At 41.9% G+C, this 15,801-nt stretch overlaps 1 protein-coding gene across 27 annotated transcripts in view; it reads left to right on the forward strand.

Moving 5' to 3' along the window:
- Nucleotides 1-15,801, forward strand: part of OBSCN (obscurin, cytoskeletal calmodulin and titin-interacting RhoGEF) — a 1,809,553-nt gene that overhangs the window by 871,282 nt on the left and 922,470 nt on the right. For all 27 annotated transcript variants that reach the window (XM_085628811.1, XM_085628818.1, XM_085628815.1 and 24 more), the window contains 3 exons: nt 5,321-5,539; nt 6,706-6,748; nt 13,724-13,776. In XM_085628811.1, the coding sequence (XP_085484937.1) occupies nt 5,321-5,539; nt 6,706-6,748; nt 13,724-13,776 (315 nt within the window). The remainder of the gene's footprint in view (nt 1-5,320; nt 5,540-6,705; nt 6,749-13,723; nt 13,777-15,801) is intronic.

The raw sequence follows: 15,801 nt of genomic DNA on the forward strand, positions 1-15,801 counted from the left end.
AACAAGGAAAACGGTAGCGCAACACTGGGTAATAAAGAAAAACCTTTTAAAATCCAAGTTTGAAAAACCTATAACATCTAATATAGGAGGCAAATCCCTTGCACCACGGACGTCACCGGTAATTGGTGAGAGGGTATTGTGGACAAGCACAAGTGCTACTTAGGGGTCTCACGAATAAGTACCAGACCAAACGTTGGTGGCGCCATGTTGCAGGGATTCTGCACATACACAGAACTATGCACAGGATTATAGAACCTCGGTGTTTAGGGACTAAACCTTCCTACCACCTTAGTGCTCACGAGCCCAGGACCGACTAGCTATAGTGTCTCACTCGCTCTCCTACTCACGAATGGAGAAACCAATGATTAGACACCCCAGAACACAACACTCCCGGATCTTTCAAGAATCGCGGTAACAAGACACACCTTTTCGTTCATACTCTTGTACTTGTTCACAATAAGATCTGACAGAGACACAAAGATCATTTAAAATATTTATTTTAACTAATGTGCTCTACAATGCAGTATACGTGCCACAACAAGCATAAAGATGCATAACACCAATATCGTTAGCATTGCAGGAAGGCCATATATCATGAAGGGAGACATCATTATACAAAGACTATGGAGAAAGGACTACAGTGCCTATCCTCAATCTCCTTGGTAAGAAGAAGTATTATTACATAATAGAAGATCTCTGGGCTTTGTCCGCAGACCCCATACCTCAGGCCGTAGATCGTATTTCTACATCACAGGTGCGTGTTGCTCTTCTCTCTGGAAAGGTCCCTCTCCAAGTGTGTGTTTCCTAAGCATGCATCCCCTTAATATCAAAGTACGAGTCTCCAGCAAAAACAGCCGCATTGGTATGTTTTGTCTGGGTGCTATGGCCTGACCAGAACAGAACAACAAGGGGAAGTGTTTATTGACCTTGCTCACAATGTTCAGACTAAACTCCAGGAAAGGGCGGAGAGCAAGCACAGCAGAGTTCTCATGTGAAAGGCATAAACAGAGTCTTGCAACAATAAAGACATGCAGTAACATGCGCCAAAGCAGCATCATGGCTACCGGGCTAATGCTAACTTAAAGATGTCGACAATGCCCCTAGGGACAACGTGATAGGGCTATACATATAACACAAATACATTGATAATAAATGTGTATGTTGTTATTTCCAAGCATTTAAGATCCTTTTTCAAATTCCTTCCAGAGTTAAGTCCCTAGAGCAGGTTCTCTCAAAAGAGAGGTCCAAGTGCAACCAACTAACATTGCAGCAGATATTTTTCTTCTTGCTGTCTCTACACCTGGAGCTGCTCATTCCTTTCTAGATTTTCCAGCCCCTGGTGCTTATTCCACCGAAGTGGAGGCTTTCACTTAGGCTTTGCTTGCCTTGGGTCTTCCCCCTCTGACTCCCTCCAGTGGGCCCCAAGATGCCTATGTGTCCTTCAACCCTACTTCTGTTGGCGGCCCCTACTCTAGCTACCCTCAATCCTGCTTTCAGTCCTGACACTGCTCTGGTTCCCTTTGTCAGATAAAGTCCTTTCTGCATGTTTGGGCTCTGGTATCAGTGCTGCCTTTTTGGTCAAGGTAAGATGGAAAGTTCAGGTTTGCTTCTGTGACAAGCCCCTTGTGAACCTTGCAACCTGTATGTGATCCTCTCCTTCAGGTTTAATGCTTGGCACACCTGGATAATATTTTTGAGGCTGATTATAAATGTCTTTCATGATGAGGACAACAGTAGTCTTGCAGACAACCTTCCTCTTTCTGCCAATGATTGGATTGTTCACCTCTCCTGATGCTGGCCTGGAATGTCTTCTGGTTCTCTCCCAGATAAAAGTGCTAATCCTTTAAGGCAGTTCTGCACAAGGCAGCTGAGGTTGCCCTTTCCTCTTGAGGAGAATAATGCTAACCTTTACAGTGAAATCCATCAGCCTTCATTGTTTTCCTCCGAGAACTTGTTCCCTTTAATGAGGCAATTTGACAGCTCCCAACTGTTCAAAGAAAAGACCAAGTAAGCTCTGGATTCAAGCAGGGCTGTGTCATGGCTCATTTATTAGGCCCGACTTCCCTGGCTCACCAATACCACTGACAATAATAGGAAATAGAACATTTAGAGGACTACCCCAGGGCAGCCTTACCAGCAGTGCCAACCCTCTCAACATGTCCAACAGCCTAACCATTTTTTTCGTGGCTACAGAGGGCTTGACAGTTCTAAAGGATGCCAAGGACTCCAGCAGCAGTCTTCTTCCTCCTCCTCTCCAGCTCATCAAACTAAACTGATTTACCTCACTCTCCAGGAAACATGCACAGCCTGTCCGAGTGTGAGTGTCTTCCTTTTTGAGATGCTGGCAGGCCATTACTACTGAACATTTAATCTTGAAATCATGGAAGAATGATGCACCCTCCCTTTGTAAGCCTTGCCTCCACTCATCCCTCCTGTTCCCTTTTTTATGTTGTTATGCTTCAGTTGGATCTCAATCTGTTGCTTACATTTCTGATGGGCTCACCATTTAAAGCTATGAATATTTGTTCCTTATGACTCCTCAAACTTAAGACTGTGTTTCTGGTTACCATCACCTTGGCTCATCAAATCAGTGAGCTGTAGGTTCTTTCTGTGTGTCTACCTTTTACTTCAATCATTTCAAACAAGCTCATACTTGGCCGAAAGTTTCCTTGTTTCCAAGGGCGGTTCTTCCATTCCACTTTAGCAAATTTATCATTGTGCCATCATCGATCTACTTCTGATTCCTACCAAGGAGCAGCGTAGACTATACCATTTGAATCCTCATAGGGCTCTTAGTTTCTACCTTGATGGGACTCAAGAACATCACCTCATTGATCAGCTCTTCCTTGATTCCTTGGTTCTAAAAAGTGCAAAGTTATTCAGAAGTGGATAACTTCTCACTGGATTGCCTCGGTATCAAGATTTACCATACCCCTGTCAAGAAAGAACACCCTTAGACCATGCTATGCTATGTGGGTTTATAAAGCGATAGCTACCCTAGGCTTCCAAGCTCTGGGTGAATCAGAAAGTGCATCCTTAATAATAAAGAGCTGATGCCTAATTAACTAATGAGGGTAGAGCGAAGTTTTGAGCATTTTTCAAAATTGTATCTCATTGGGTTCCATTCTCAATTCTTTTGGCATAGATTTCCATAACTTGGGGGCAGGTATGAAAATTATCTGCCCCCCCCCCCACCCATCTGGATCTACGAACATGTGGGACATTCAGGAGCCCCACATTAGAAGATCGTAGACTTCTATTGGGGGCATACGCTGATAAGAGGTCCCTAATCAAGGGAGGCCCTCTCCGGTTCATACTCCTGTGGACCAAACACAGGGCCTTAAACGGTACTCTTTCCACCGGCCAGTGTATGGAAGACAAAGCAGTTTTAGCAGAGGAGTGTTTGGGTAGCTTGTAGATGGTCCTTGCCACTGCATTTTGAGCCACCTGCAATCTCTTGATGACCGATTTGCGAGATGCCCAATACAAGGAGTTACCGTAGTCCAGGTGGAAAATAATGAGTGCCTGAACTACACTTTTCCTAGATTGTCGGGAAAATAAATCTAACATTTCTGAAGAATTCTTAACATTGTAAAACATGAGGTAGTCAGTTTCTTTGCTTGGCCTTTAAATTGTTAGAGAACTCTCCAACCACATACCCAGACTTGTATTGGGTAGGAGGGAGGGGGTGAAGGTCCTAGGCAGTCCGGCCAGCCTAACGTTCTAGGTGGGGTCAAATTATTTCCCACCATCATCAGCTCAGTTTGTTCTCCATTTAGTTATAAAGAGGAATTTACTATCCACCTTGCCACTTTCTCAAGGCAAGGGGCCAACTGCTACTGAGATTCTGTCTTTGGGGCTAGAGAGACCACCAATTGCGTGTCATCGGCATAAGACACCAGTGACACACCAAATTCCTTGACAATGGATGCTATTGGTCGCACGTAAATATTAAAAAGTGTGGGGCTTAGAGCAGATTCTGTGGGACTCTGCAGTTTAAAGAGAGAACCTCTAAATTACTGGAGGATTCCTAGACCTAAAACAACCTTTATTTCAAAAAGAAAAAAAGCCAGTTTAGCACCATATTTCTTAATCCTACTTCCCAAAGCCTGAGTGCAAGTGTCTCATGATCAACCATGTAAAACGCTGCGTTCAGGTCAAGGAGAATGATGGCTGCAGATCCTCCCTTATCCAGCAACATTTTAACCTCCTCTATTACTGCCAGTAGCGCGGATTCCGTACTCTGTTTTGGGCAGTAGCTGCTCTGGGTAGAGTCAAGGAGAAAATTATCTTCAAAATATGTCCCAATGACTTGAAGCAAGGATATAGGTCTATAATTCTGCAGGCATGCAGGGTCAAGATTGGATTTTATCCATCTGAGAACATTCCAACCGGATGAAAGCCTCTTCTGCATTGTCCAGGGGTGTTCCTCTTCTGGAGATCTGTTGGGCAGTGACATGGACTTAGGGCCACACCTTCACCAGGAATCATTGTCTCGACTCTGAAGTCTGCAAAGATGATAGTTTTGCCAGGTATTTATTGTGAGACTTCTTGGTTTGATCGACTCCTCAGACCCACACCTTTGGTAGTATTGCTTGCAAAATATTTCAGCAGGTGTGAAATTTACTTGTAGATATCCATCAGAAGAACAACTTATCTACCTTTGGGAATAATCTTTTTGACTGATACTCGATCTACCTGCAGATTAATCACGGACTCCCCAGGTGCCTATTCTGACAATTGGCTGTGTACATTTGGTTATGAGCTTCAAAGTTAGCCTTCTGAACTGCATTCCTTTTAGTCTTGTCAGTCTCATCTCTGCTTCCATGGGCATAGGAAAAATAAATGGGAATGGACATCACAGAATATATATACAGCCATGTGACTTCATGACCTGAGATGTCTTCATCACCGCCTGAGATGTACTGTTGTTGAGTTGGAGCAATTACACCACAGGACTGCACAGGAGACCAATTTCAAGTTTTCTTGATCAATTTGATGCCCAGAGGAGACTCAAGATGCTCAAGAGGTGAGGAATCTGCACAGAAATAGAATATCCACCAAAAAGATCATTACTGAAGGTAAGTAACATGTTTCTCAACATATAATGTTCCAAGAATATGAAGGTTTGTTGTTGTACATTTGCCAAACGTTTCTAAGCTTTGCTATTTGTTATGGAATTTGTAGTTTTAATCAGGTAATCTCTCATTCCTTGCTTAACTGTGGAGCAAAAAATGAAAAGAAAGCCTCTTCTGTTGCAAAATTAACTATGTTGACAGAACTGAGTGGAAAGTTTTCAACCATGCTCTCTTGTTCCCAGGATCTCCATCACCTACAGTCACATGGTTGAAAGAAGAATCGCGAGAAGATGTTCTTTGGATAAAGCTAGATACACCTGGGTACAAGGTGGTCAGCTCCAACCTCCATCATAGTTTGATCCTGCTCGACATCGGCAAGGAATATGCTGGAACTTACACATGTATTGCAACCAATAAGCTTGGGCAGTCTATCTGCTCAGCCTCTTTAGAAGTTATGGAAGGTATGTTCCTATTTCCTTGTGACCGTGGCAGCTACTTTGCTTAGATAATGTTGCACATCACATATATGCCTCAAACCTCTATTGTCTGGCTCTGTAATTACTGTCTCATGCTTAATGCCTTCTTATTCACACTAATAAAAGTATGAGCTATACTTCTTTGTGACTTCTTGAGTAAACTGTCCAGACTTTCATTTTAACCTTATCACCTGACATGGAGATCTGCATTGGTCTCTTCTAGTCTTTAGAAATTAATGTAAAACAGCCATAAAGCCTAATTATGAATAGGCCTGATTGACTGATGTATTTACTGCACCTATTAAATAGCAATACCTCAGTATTAAGCGGGAGTAGTAAGTACCTCATAGTAAGAGTTGACTCTTGAAAAATAGAGAATTACATGCCAAAACAGTTGCTTCCTATGTCTGCATATATCAGAGTATTTGGCTTATAAACACCAGCAGTTAAACCTTATAAAAATTATGAGAGGACATTTAACATTGTGACCACTATCCTCCCTTTTGTGTATAAAAAACAGGTACAATGCCTATGTCAGATCTAAGTCTCACTTCTACTTAAGGATCACTTAACATAATGTTTTACAATAGTGTCTGTAGTTCTAGATTTTTATATTTATTCTTGTCAACACCTTATGTTTGGAGTTGTCTGTCCTTAATTTGATTTGTTCCAAAACACAAAATACTAAATAAATCACCCCTTGGCACATTAGTGCATAGCTGGATAGTAGTGTAATATAAAAAAAGGCATGCAAGTCAAGAGAGCATGAAAGTCTGTAATGCTTCCCAATGTCAGTATGTAAAGGAATACATTGTTTATCATAGAAAATAGATGACTCATTCAAGGTCAACCATAGGGACTCCAGATATTAATACAATGTGGTGATGTTGCTATGACTTTATTTCTTCAACATATGGAATCTCTAGGGCTTCCCTTAAGTGATGCATGTCATTGGATCTTCCCTTCAATTGGCAACCTCAAAAACAAATCTCTAATTTATGCTAGCTTCACCCTAAAAACAGGCTGCTTATGAATATTCTTGGGAGAAAATGTACTGAAATTAGAAGTGTTTCTACCACATTGAAGGCTGCCGTTCTAGTTTTGTTTTATAGACATGCTTACTGTAACATCTTTCCATGTTCCTTTTATAGATAAAGATGCTGATAAACTGACTAAAGATACAATGTCTTGCAGGTATGTTATTTTTTTCAGAAGTTAAACTGCTGGTGACTTAAGTTAACTCAGGGAACGATAAAGAAATACTGATGCCCTGTTGTATACTTCGTAACACATGTATTTGGAAGGATTACTACTGTATTTAAGCTGGGTACTTACGTGCTGTATGCAAGTCTCAAGTGTAGCCACTGGCATGTATTACATATAAGAAATTCATTTAAAATACCTCTATAAATCATAGATTGGAGTGTGTTTGTTTCTCTCTTTCTCTGTGTCTGACTCTCTCACTCTTTCCCTCGCTGTTTCCCCTTGCTTGCTTAGTCTCTTTGTCTCCCACTTACTGAGCCGAATTCACAAAGATTTTGCTGAGTATAGGTGTGTAAAGGAAAGTGGGTTATTACTTTGGGTAGATGTGAGTCCACTACAAGGAGGCCACAAGCTTGTCAGGTTAAAACACAGTTTCAATAATTTAAAACTGGGCTCAACCCCCTAGTAACTATAGCACAGAGCAGATAGGCTTAACTTAAGAAAATGTGTAATGTATTTAGCAGTAAAAAAAACTGTTAAAAAGTCAAAGCACAACACAATAAATATCCTACAACCAATTTCTAAAGAGAGAAGTAAAAATGAATGAGCAAATTGACACTACAATGACAAAACTCCAATAACAGGAATCATGGATATTATTTTTTAAGCTATTTAAGGCAAAAAAAGTTCCAAATAAAAACTCAAAGCGCCAATCAGTAGTCATGTTCCTGGTTGACCAGGACCTAGGAATGATATCAGGCCGACTACGATGGAGCATGGGTGGGATACACCAAGTGGGTTGTCACAGTCAAAGATTCTATCTTCTGACTTAGTCTCTGAAATGGAAGTTGAAGTCCTCCAACTGGAAAAGGTTGTGGTCTGTATCTGACAAAGTCCTATTGAAGCCAGATAGCCATTGGAGGAGGTGCCGCTGAAGCTGTTGGTTTTGGTGGGAAATGCTCACAGAGGAAGACATTCAAAATCCTCGGCTACATATCACGAATATGGTACGTTAGTCCGCATGCGTTTACAAAGCATGCCATTACAACGTGGTCGTTACAACGACCACCTTGTTACATTGCATACGTTTACAATGCAAGTCAGAACAACGACTTGCTGTAGGGGGTGCTGGATGTTGGAATAGTATTATTTACTATTTCAACTCCAGTGTGTGCTACAGTAGGGAAGGTGTTGGATTTTGAATCCAACACCTTTTGCCCCCTAACACAAGTCGTTGTTCCAACTTGCATTGTAATGGTATGCTATGTAACAACGCGGTCATTGTAACAACTGCGTTGTAATGGCATGCGTTGTCTCGCATGCGTGGTAAATGCTGTTTGCCCATATCACACAAGGAGATCTTCCTGCCAAAAGACCTAAGCCGTTGTTTCTGCTTTGGGAGACGTTTTCACACCTCTTTAAGTAAAAGCACTGACTGGGGCCAGCTGCTAGCAGGCTAATCTTAATTATACTACTGGAAGCTCCGGCAGACACATTCTAATCTATTAAAAGCCACTTTTTCTAAATACTTTTTAAAAGTCTGAATTGGATTTTTATTAAACATTGCAAATAGTATTAAAAGTATTCCAATATCTTGTACCAAACCAAAGATGGCAGAGTTATGATGTTATTATGCACTTTAGATTTTAACATAGGACAGCTACTATTATTTTTAATATTGCATCTTGTAAAGCACTCAGCTACCCAAAAGTGTTTCCCGGCGCTAGGTAGAAGGTGGGTCATACAGGACCATCCACTTTAGAACATCCAGGTCTTCAGGTCCTTATGGAACACAGTCAGAGAGGTACAGCGTCTTAAATATTCCAGTTAGGCTTTCCACAGTTTTGGCCCCAGGTATGCAAAGGAGAAGCCTCCCATGTGAGCCAGTCGATTCTAGGCACTGTGCACAGGGCACAGATAAGTAAATGGAGCATGTGCGTTGGCTGGTAAGGCACCACAAATTGTTGGATATATCATGAACCTGTGCCATATCTAGCCTTGTGCATGTAGCACAAGACTTTGAATTGTATATGTTTTCCCACCCTGAGCCAATAGAGTTCGTAGAGCAGGTTTGATACAGAGGAATGTTTTGGGAGACGATATAGGTGTGTAGCTGCGGAGTTCTGGGCTACCTGCAGGTGTTGTAAGAATACCTTATCTGCTCCTAGATACAAGATGTTGCCTTAGTTTGTTCTTGAGAGTATCAAGGCTTGGATTACTGTGGTATCATCCAAAACATTTTTTTAACCCACTTCAACACTGCAAAGCAGGTGGAGACCAACATAGTCACCTGAGGTTTCATTGACAAGCTTTTTTTCCATCCCGAAGCCAAGGTACTTTACCCTAGGCGACAGTTCATGAGGGGCCCCAAGGGACGCCAGCCAATGGTGTGGCCACTAAAGCCAAGGGTTTTTGTTTTTGACCATAGCCTCAGTATTATCCATGTTAAGTTTGAGTAAATTGCTATTCAGCCAAATAGAAATCCATCTCAGACACAGGTTTACGGCCCCGGTGTTGTCTCCCTGTGCAGATGACAAGGAGAAGATGATTTGGGTGTCTTCTACATAAGAGAACAGGGTTAGGCCGCAACTTTCCACCACATTTGTGAGTGGGCGAGCGTAAACATTGAGTCTCTGGAAGTAAGTGCAAATGTCTCTGCACAGGCTGAGAAAACCTGAAACGTGTGTCATCCAGGCTAAGGCTGTTACCTGGAGACCTACTGTCCTTTTAGTTTTCGTTTGAGTTTTATACCTCTCTCTTACTCTTGGCCCTCCAATATATCTTGTTTTGTTCAAAAGGGGTTGGATATAAAGTGTCCCAGCATTCATCCAATGAGGACCAGGAACTGGATAACTGAACTACAGACTGGATGTTCGACTCATATAGATTATTCTTAATAACATAATATAAAGATAGAAGATCATAACGTCCAGCCAAAACCTCCTGAAGAAATGGAGGTGAGCCAAAATCATACACACTAAGAGTTCTGTTAAAGCAATACAAAATAACAGCATAAGTATTTGAAATTCTGAGATCTATCTAATATGATCTCCTCTGGTCATTTGTCACCAATTAGAAATGCACACCCAATTGAAGAGGAAACAATCAAGATAACTGAGTCGGCATAGTAATTTTGTTTATTTTTTAAACTTAAAGTAAGCAAGTGCATCAATTACTTAAGGTTATAAACTAGTTTGGTTAAAATCTAATTGGAAAGTTGAAATAAGATACGAAAGCTCAGGAGTTCATGAAATTACATGAAGTATGCTAGTTCAATCAGTCTCCCGAGAAAGAAGAGACCACTAAGTGCACTCAGAGTATGTGTCAGTTCGTAAAGGATGCCAGGTGAGCCCGAATCGGGCAAACCAGGCTTTGCCAAGGTAAGTTCTGCAAAGAATTACGTAAGTAAGGAAACAGTGAGCTGCCAATCCATCACCATCCAGCTCCTACAACTGCTCGGCTCGAACAGCACGCTGTCTGTTAAATAGAGTAATATTATATTATTAAAGTTCCGGAGATGACCCCCTCCTGGGAACACCTCATCCGATCAGACCACTCAGTCCATTGGTCATTTCATATAGGATGGATGTTGGGCAACATAAAGAAGATCATCAACACTATATCAATAAGGGTCACAGGGAAATTAATTAGAGACTGAACCACCTCCAATCCCCATTCAAAACCTAACAACTAACACGAGATGCTCAGTCTATTAACAATGAACAGATAACCACTGAATACCGTGAAAAAATGTTCGTGAAAGGATATTTGTGAAGAAAATTGATCAGATAGTTTGCTCATCACCCGGCAAGAGTATAGAGTCCATCAGCCCACCCTTATTGGCGGAGCTTCGTCATCTGGAACTCTAGGAGAACTGGATCTAGGGCCACAGTCTTGAGCCACCAGGCCCTACTGGGTACCTGACCCTTATGCTCCTGGAAGAACTCTTGCCCAGATGTATGTTCCAACTATATGAACTCCAGTAGCGTGCAGTGCTCTAGTGCATGTGCAGATTAAAAATGACTACCGGGGCACAAAAATATATTTATTAAGGAATTGTCCAAGTGTCATATCTAAAATAACCTAATAGTCTTGAAAAAATATAGACTATTTCCTGGCTACGTCTAATGTGGTCGACATGTTTCAGCCGAGTTGGTCAATAGACCCGGCTTTCTTCAGGACCTAGATGAAAAATACGGCTACTGCAGGATAAACACAAATCGTGCATATAAACGTGTAAGGCAATGCTCATAAAGAAAGTATAATGGTCCGATAAGTCTGTGGCAATAGCCACCCTACCAGATAAGCGGACCCAATACTTGGAAGGTAAGAGTCACCTCTTCTTTCCTGGAAAGAGAAGAGTCAAACTATCACAAACAAAGTATCTACAAAAATCACGATATCAGAGATCACCTATTCAACAGTGCCCATTATGCGCTGTTAAAGTTAAAGAAAACCCCGCAGGGTGGTTTCGTACATCAGAAGAAAAAGTTAAATAGCAACTAAATTTGACTTACCCAGCTTTGTGTGGGAGAACAACCTCACCTCAACCGGCTGACTGCTCGGAGATGGAGGCACTGCTCTGTTTGTGAGTGAAGTAAAACAGAAAAGTTGCATACTACTACTAATCTGTCTGCACACTTCACACTCATATCAAACATTATAATGACCCTAAAAGAGTCTGAAACCAGAAAAACACTCAGTCTCTGATTGGTACAACATTGCAGGTAAAGAGGACTACTCTAATCCTAAATGAAACCTCAGTCTTCAAACAACTAAAAGGTCTTGTAGTTTAAAGTTCCACAAACTGGAAAACTACAAAACCGAAACAGCCCAATCTATGCAATCCTTCATGACTTGTTTAGACATTGGAAAAAAACAGAGTCCAAGGAAAGACAGCGTTATATAAGGGGATTTCTCGACAGGTTAATTTAAGCCATCTAACTGTTAGTTAAAACAAAAGCGAGACTTAAAGATGTGACCAAAATCAGGGGCTTTCCTTTCCTTACTTGTCCGTCGGTACTTCAAGCCAGACTGTGAGCAGTCTGGGAGGTGACGGCAGGGGGAAGGGGAGCTCCTTTTAAACCCGCCTTGATTGGCGTGAAATGACCTGATCTGTAACAGCTGCCACAGTTCATTACTCCAGTAGGCATGCGCCTGGAGAACTGCCGTTCGCGCACAGAGCCACTGATTATAACGCATGCGCGCAACAGTTGTGTATCTATCTGTCATGCGCAACTTGATCACTTGATGAGCAAACTATCTGATCAATTTTCTTCACAAATATCCTTTCACGAACATTTTTTCACGGTATTCAGTGGTTATCTGTTCATTGTTAATAGACTGAGCATCTTGTGTTAGTTGTTACAACATAAAGACGACACAAAATGCAATTATGTATTAATTGTATATATATTTTTTCAAATTAAACTAAGTTTATATTATTTATTTTAAAAGTTTAAATAATGTTAGTTATTTTCACATATTTCCTATGGCATGTTATACTTAGAGGGTGATTAAGAGGTCGTTGGCCCATTGAACCGCCAAACCTGTGGTGGCGGTCCAGGAATGACCAGACTGTTTGTCTGCCCGGGGACTGCCACTGGACCACTGCGGATCCTGCATCCCACAGCATTGGCACAGCGGTCAGGCTGAATAATATACTGGTGGTGCTGCTGCAGCACCGCCGAGCATATTACGAGTTGCCTCAACGCCAGCCTTTTCATGGTGGTGAGCCTGCCATGGAAAGGCTGAGGGTAAGGCAACAAAGGGGGGCCTAACAGGGCCCCCTGCCACTCCAGGGCCCAGGGTTGGATGGAGGCAGGCACATGTTGTGGCCCTGCAAATGTGAACACCAGTTCCTGCATGGTTCGGCATGCACCACATTGTGCATGCAGCACTATGCTGGAACGTGCTGTGGTTGTGTCACAGTGGTACCTGTTTGAGGCTCACCTATGGGCTTTTTGACCGCCGCAGCACGAGTCCACCCGCCAAGGATTACAATCGTAATCAGGCAGGCGGTGTGAGCACGGCTTTGGCGGTCCTCCCGCTGGACGCTGGCATGAAAGCCCACAGGACGACCGCCAAAGTCGTAATCAGCCCCTAAGTGTCTTCTTCCATTATTTTCGATGGATTCTATTGGCATGTTGTGCAGTACCCGTGAGTGGCTATGTGTGGTGCTGGCTTACACAAAGACTGGAGTGCTTTTACGACTGTTTTGGGACCTTTTGGGCTCTGTCAACCTTAGAATGGCAGTTTTTTAAAAGCGGTGTGCTTATCCTTTGTGTGTGCGTTTTGTTTTTTCATGCCCCTCCTTGAACCCCTTCTTGCCCTTCCCAAAACTCCTCCCATTTACGTGTAAATATTTACCATTGTTAGTAACTTCTCTGGAGCATCCCACGTTTACTACTAAAACTTAGGCCTGTGTGTGTAGAGATCTCCGCACCTGTGGCAGGGATCTTCCCATAGAAAAGATGGGAGAGGCACAGATCTCTGCACACAGGTTTGTGACTTGCATTTTGTACCACAGGAGTAGCAGTGTAGTACTTCTAAAAGTACTACAAAATGCAGTTTGTCAATGGGGACCAATGTATAGCTGTGCAAATTGGGTGTAAATCCAGGACTGAAAAGTGTTCTGATAACACAACAAAGTTACAACTTTGTTGTGCTCGCTCACTACCTTCCCAGTGAAAAGCAGTGTTACACCCTTCACCCCAGACATAAGACTGCAAAAAATTTGCCATTACTGAAGTTTTTTTACCATTGTAAGTCACAGCTGCTAACATAAGTGTCCCCAGGACAGGATCTGCCTTAAAATAATGCCCGCAAATGGTATACAGATTGTTTATGTTCCTGAGTTGAAAACATTTGTGAATCACGCTCTTAGTTTGTACATATTTATGCAAGCAAATATGATGCTATGCATAATTCTCTTAGCTTTCAGTTTATCACTTTTGTCTTTTGCAGTGAAATTGGCATCTCCATCCATCCTCCAGAAACAGATGAAGCACAGATGAAAGGTGAGCCGTGTGCTCGAGGTCGATTACCAAAGCAGGTTCAACTACTTATGCACAGGTCTGACTGCAGGCCGTAGTTCCTAGGCATTTGTCTTACGAATGCAATGGTTTTATTTTAAAAATATATATATTGTAGTCATTAAATTAAATGAATTTATTAAATCAAATGATTATGTGCAACCAAGAAAGCCCCTTCTTTAAGAGGCGGATTCTGTGCTCGACTCGACATAGGGACTCAAGTTGCACCTTCCTGATGAAGACCAGTAAAGCCAAAATGTGTCTGGAATTCTTGTGTTTTGGGACAGAGGAGACATGACCTAGCCAGGGCTCTAGCTGTCATTAGTTCAGCAGGGTCACCAAACCCAGTGCATGAAGGGGGCCACTCTGCCCAAGATATTTCTATGCTTTACTTTCTAGCTAGTGTGTTGAATCAGCCATTTTCCTTGCTTGCATTATTGCCATGGCACCCTTGCTGCTGAAATGTTATTATTGGAGCTGAACCAAAGCTGATCTGCCTGTTTGGTCCACTTGTGTAATGACACAGGCCCACTGAAAACAAAGCCTAAGGATGCACCCAGTGAAATTACCATTGGTTAAGATTAATTCAAGCATTTCAATACATTACATTTTTGCGGTTTTACTGAAACTGATTAGACATGTTGAAATAAACGTGGTCCACAATAAATTATTTTGGCATTTCGAAAGCACTGGTGAGACCTTAGAGACAGGGGTAAATTGCCAGTATAGGGGTGTTGTCCGTCATACATGACACTTCACTTCAGTTTCCACTGGCGATATTAAGAGACACGTTCACTTTATAATAGATTGCACTTTACATGAGAGGTGGTGCAATTTGAACCGTCATTTGCGCTGATTAGGAGATGAAATCAAATGTGCTCCCACCGACCAATTAAAAATTTGATTTTTACACAGACAGTTGGATGACCATGACTTTAAGTACTGCTGAGTTCATGCAAATGAAAGTGCTAAGTTGTCCATCACAATATCCAACATCAATTTCTGAACTCTTGATTTCAGAATCAGAGTGGTGTTAAATTAAGCTCTGTGCAGAATAACTTAATTAGCACATGGTAATAAATAATTTCATAGGATAAAAATATTAGAGTGCTACATCTTCTGAAATTCGATATACTGAAAAGTGGGTGAAAAGCCCTACATCATTATTCACTTCATCTTTTCACAATCTAGTAATGTAAACAATTAAGTTGCTGTGAACATTTTAAAATATTTGTAAATGTATCTTTCAGTAGTAGACGTGAGACTTATTTCAGTGAATGCCTTTGACAGAAAGTTTCAAAGGAGCATCTTTATGGGAAACTTGCCATATGCTTACACACTCTGAAGAAACCTGCCATACGCTGACACACTCTGAAGAAACCTGCCATACGCTTACACACACTGAAGAAACCTGCCATAGGCTTACACACTCTGAAGAAACCTGCCATACGCTAACAAACTCTGAAGAAACCTGCCATACGCTTACACACTCTGAAGAAACCTGCCATACGCTTACACACTCTGAAGAAACGTTCCATAAACTTACACACTCTGAAGAAACCTTCCATACACTTACACACTCTGAAGAAACCTGGTATACCCTTACACACTCTGAAGAAACCTGCCATAGGCTTGCACACTCTGAAGAAACCTGCCATATGCTTGCACACTCTGAAGAAACATGCCATACGCTTTCACACTCTGAAGAAACCTTCCATACACTTACACACTCTGAAGAAACGTTCCATACGCTTACACACTCTGAAGAAACGTTCCATACACTTACACACTCTGAAGAAACCTTCCATACACTTACACACTCTGAAGAAACCTGGTATACCCTTACACACTCTGAAGAAACCTGCCATAGGCTTGCACACTCTGAAGAAACCTGCCATATGCTTGCACACTCTGAAGAAACCTGACATACGCTTTCACACTCTGAAGAAACCTTCCATACACTTACACACTCTGAAGAAACCTGCCATAGGCTTTCACACTCTGAAGAAA

The sequence above is a fragment of the Triturus cristatus genome, chromosome 10 (genome assembly GCF_964204655.1).
Source record: "Triturus cristatus chromosome 10, aTriCri1.1, whole genome shotgun sequence".
NCBI lineage: Eukaryota > Metazoa > Chordata > Amphibia > Caudata > Salamandridae > Triturus > Triturus cristatus.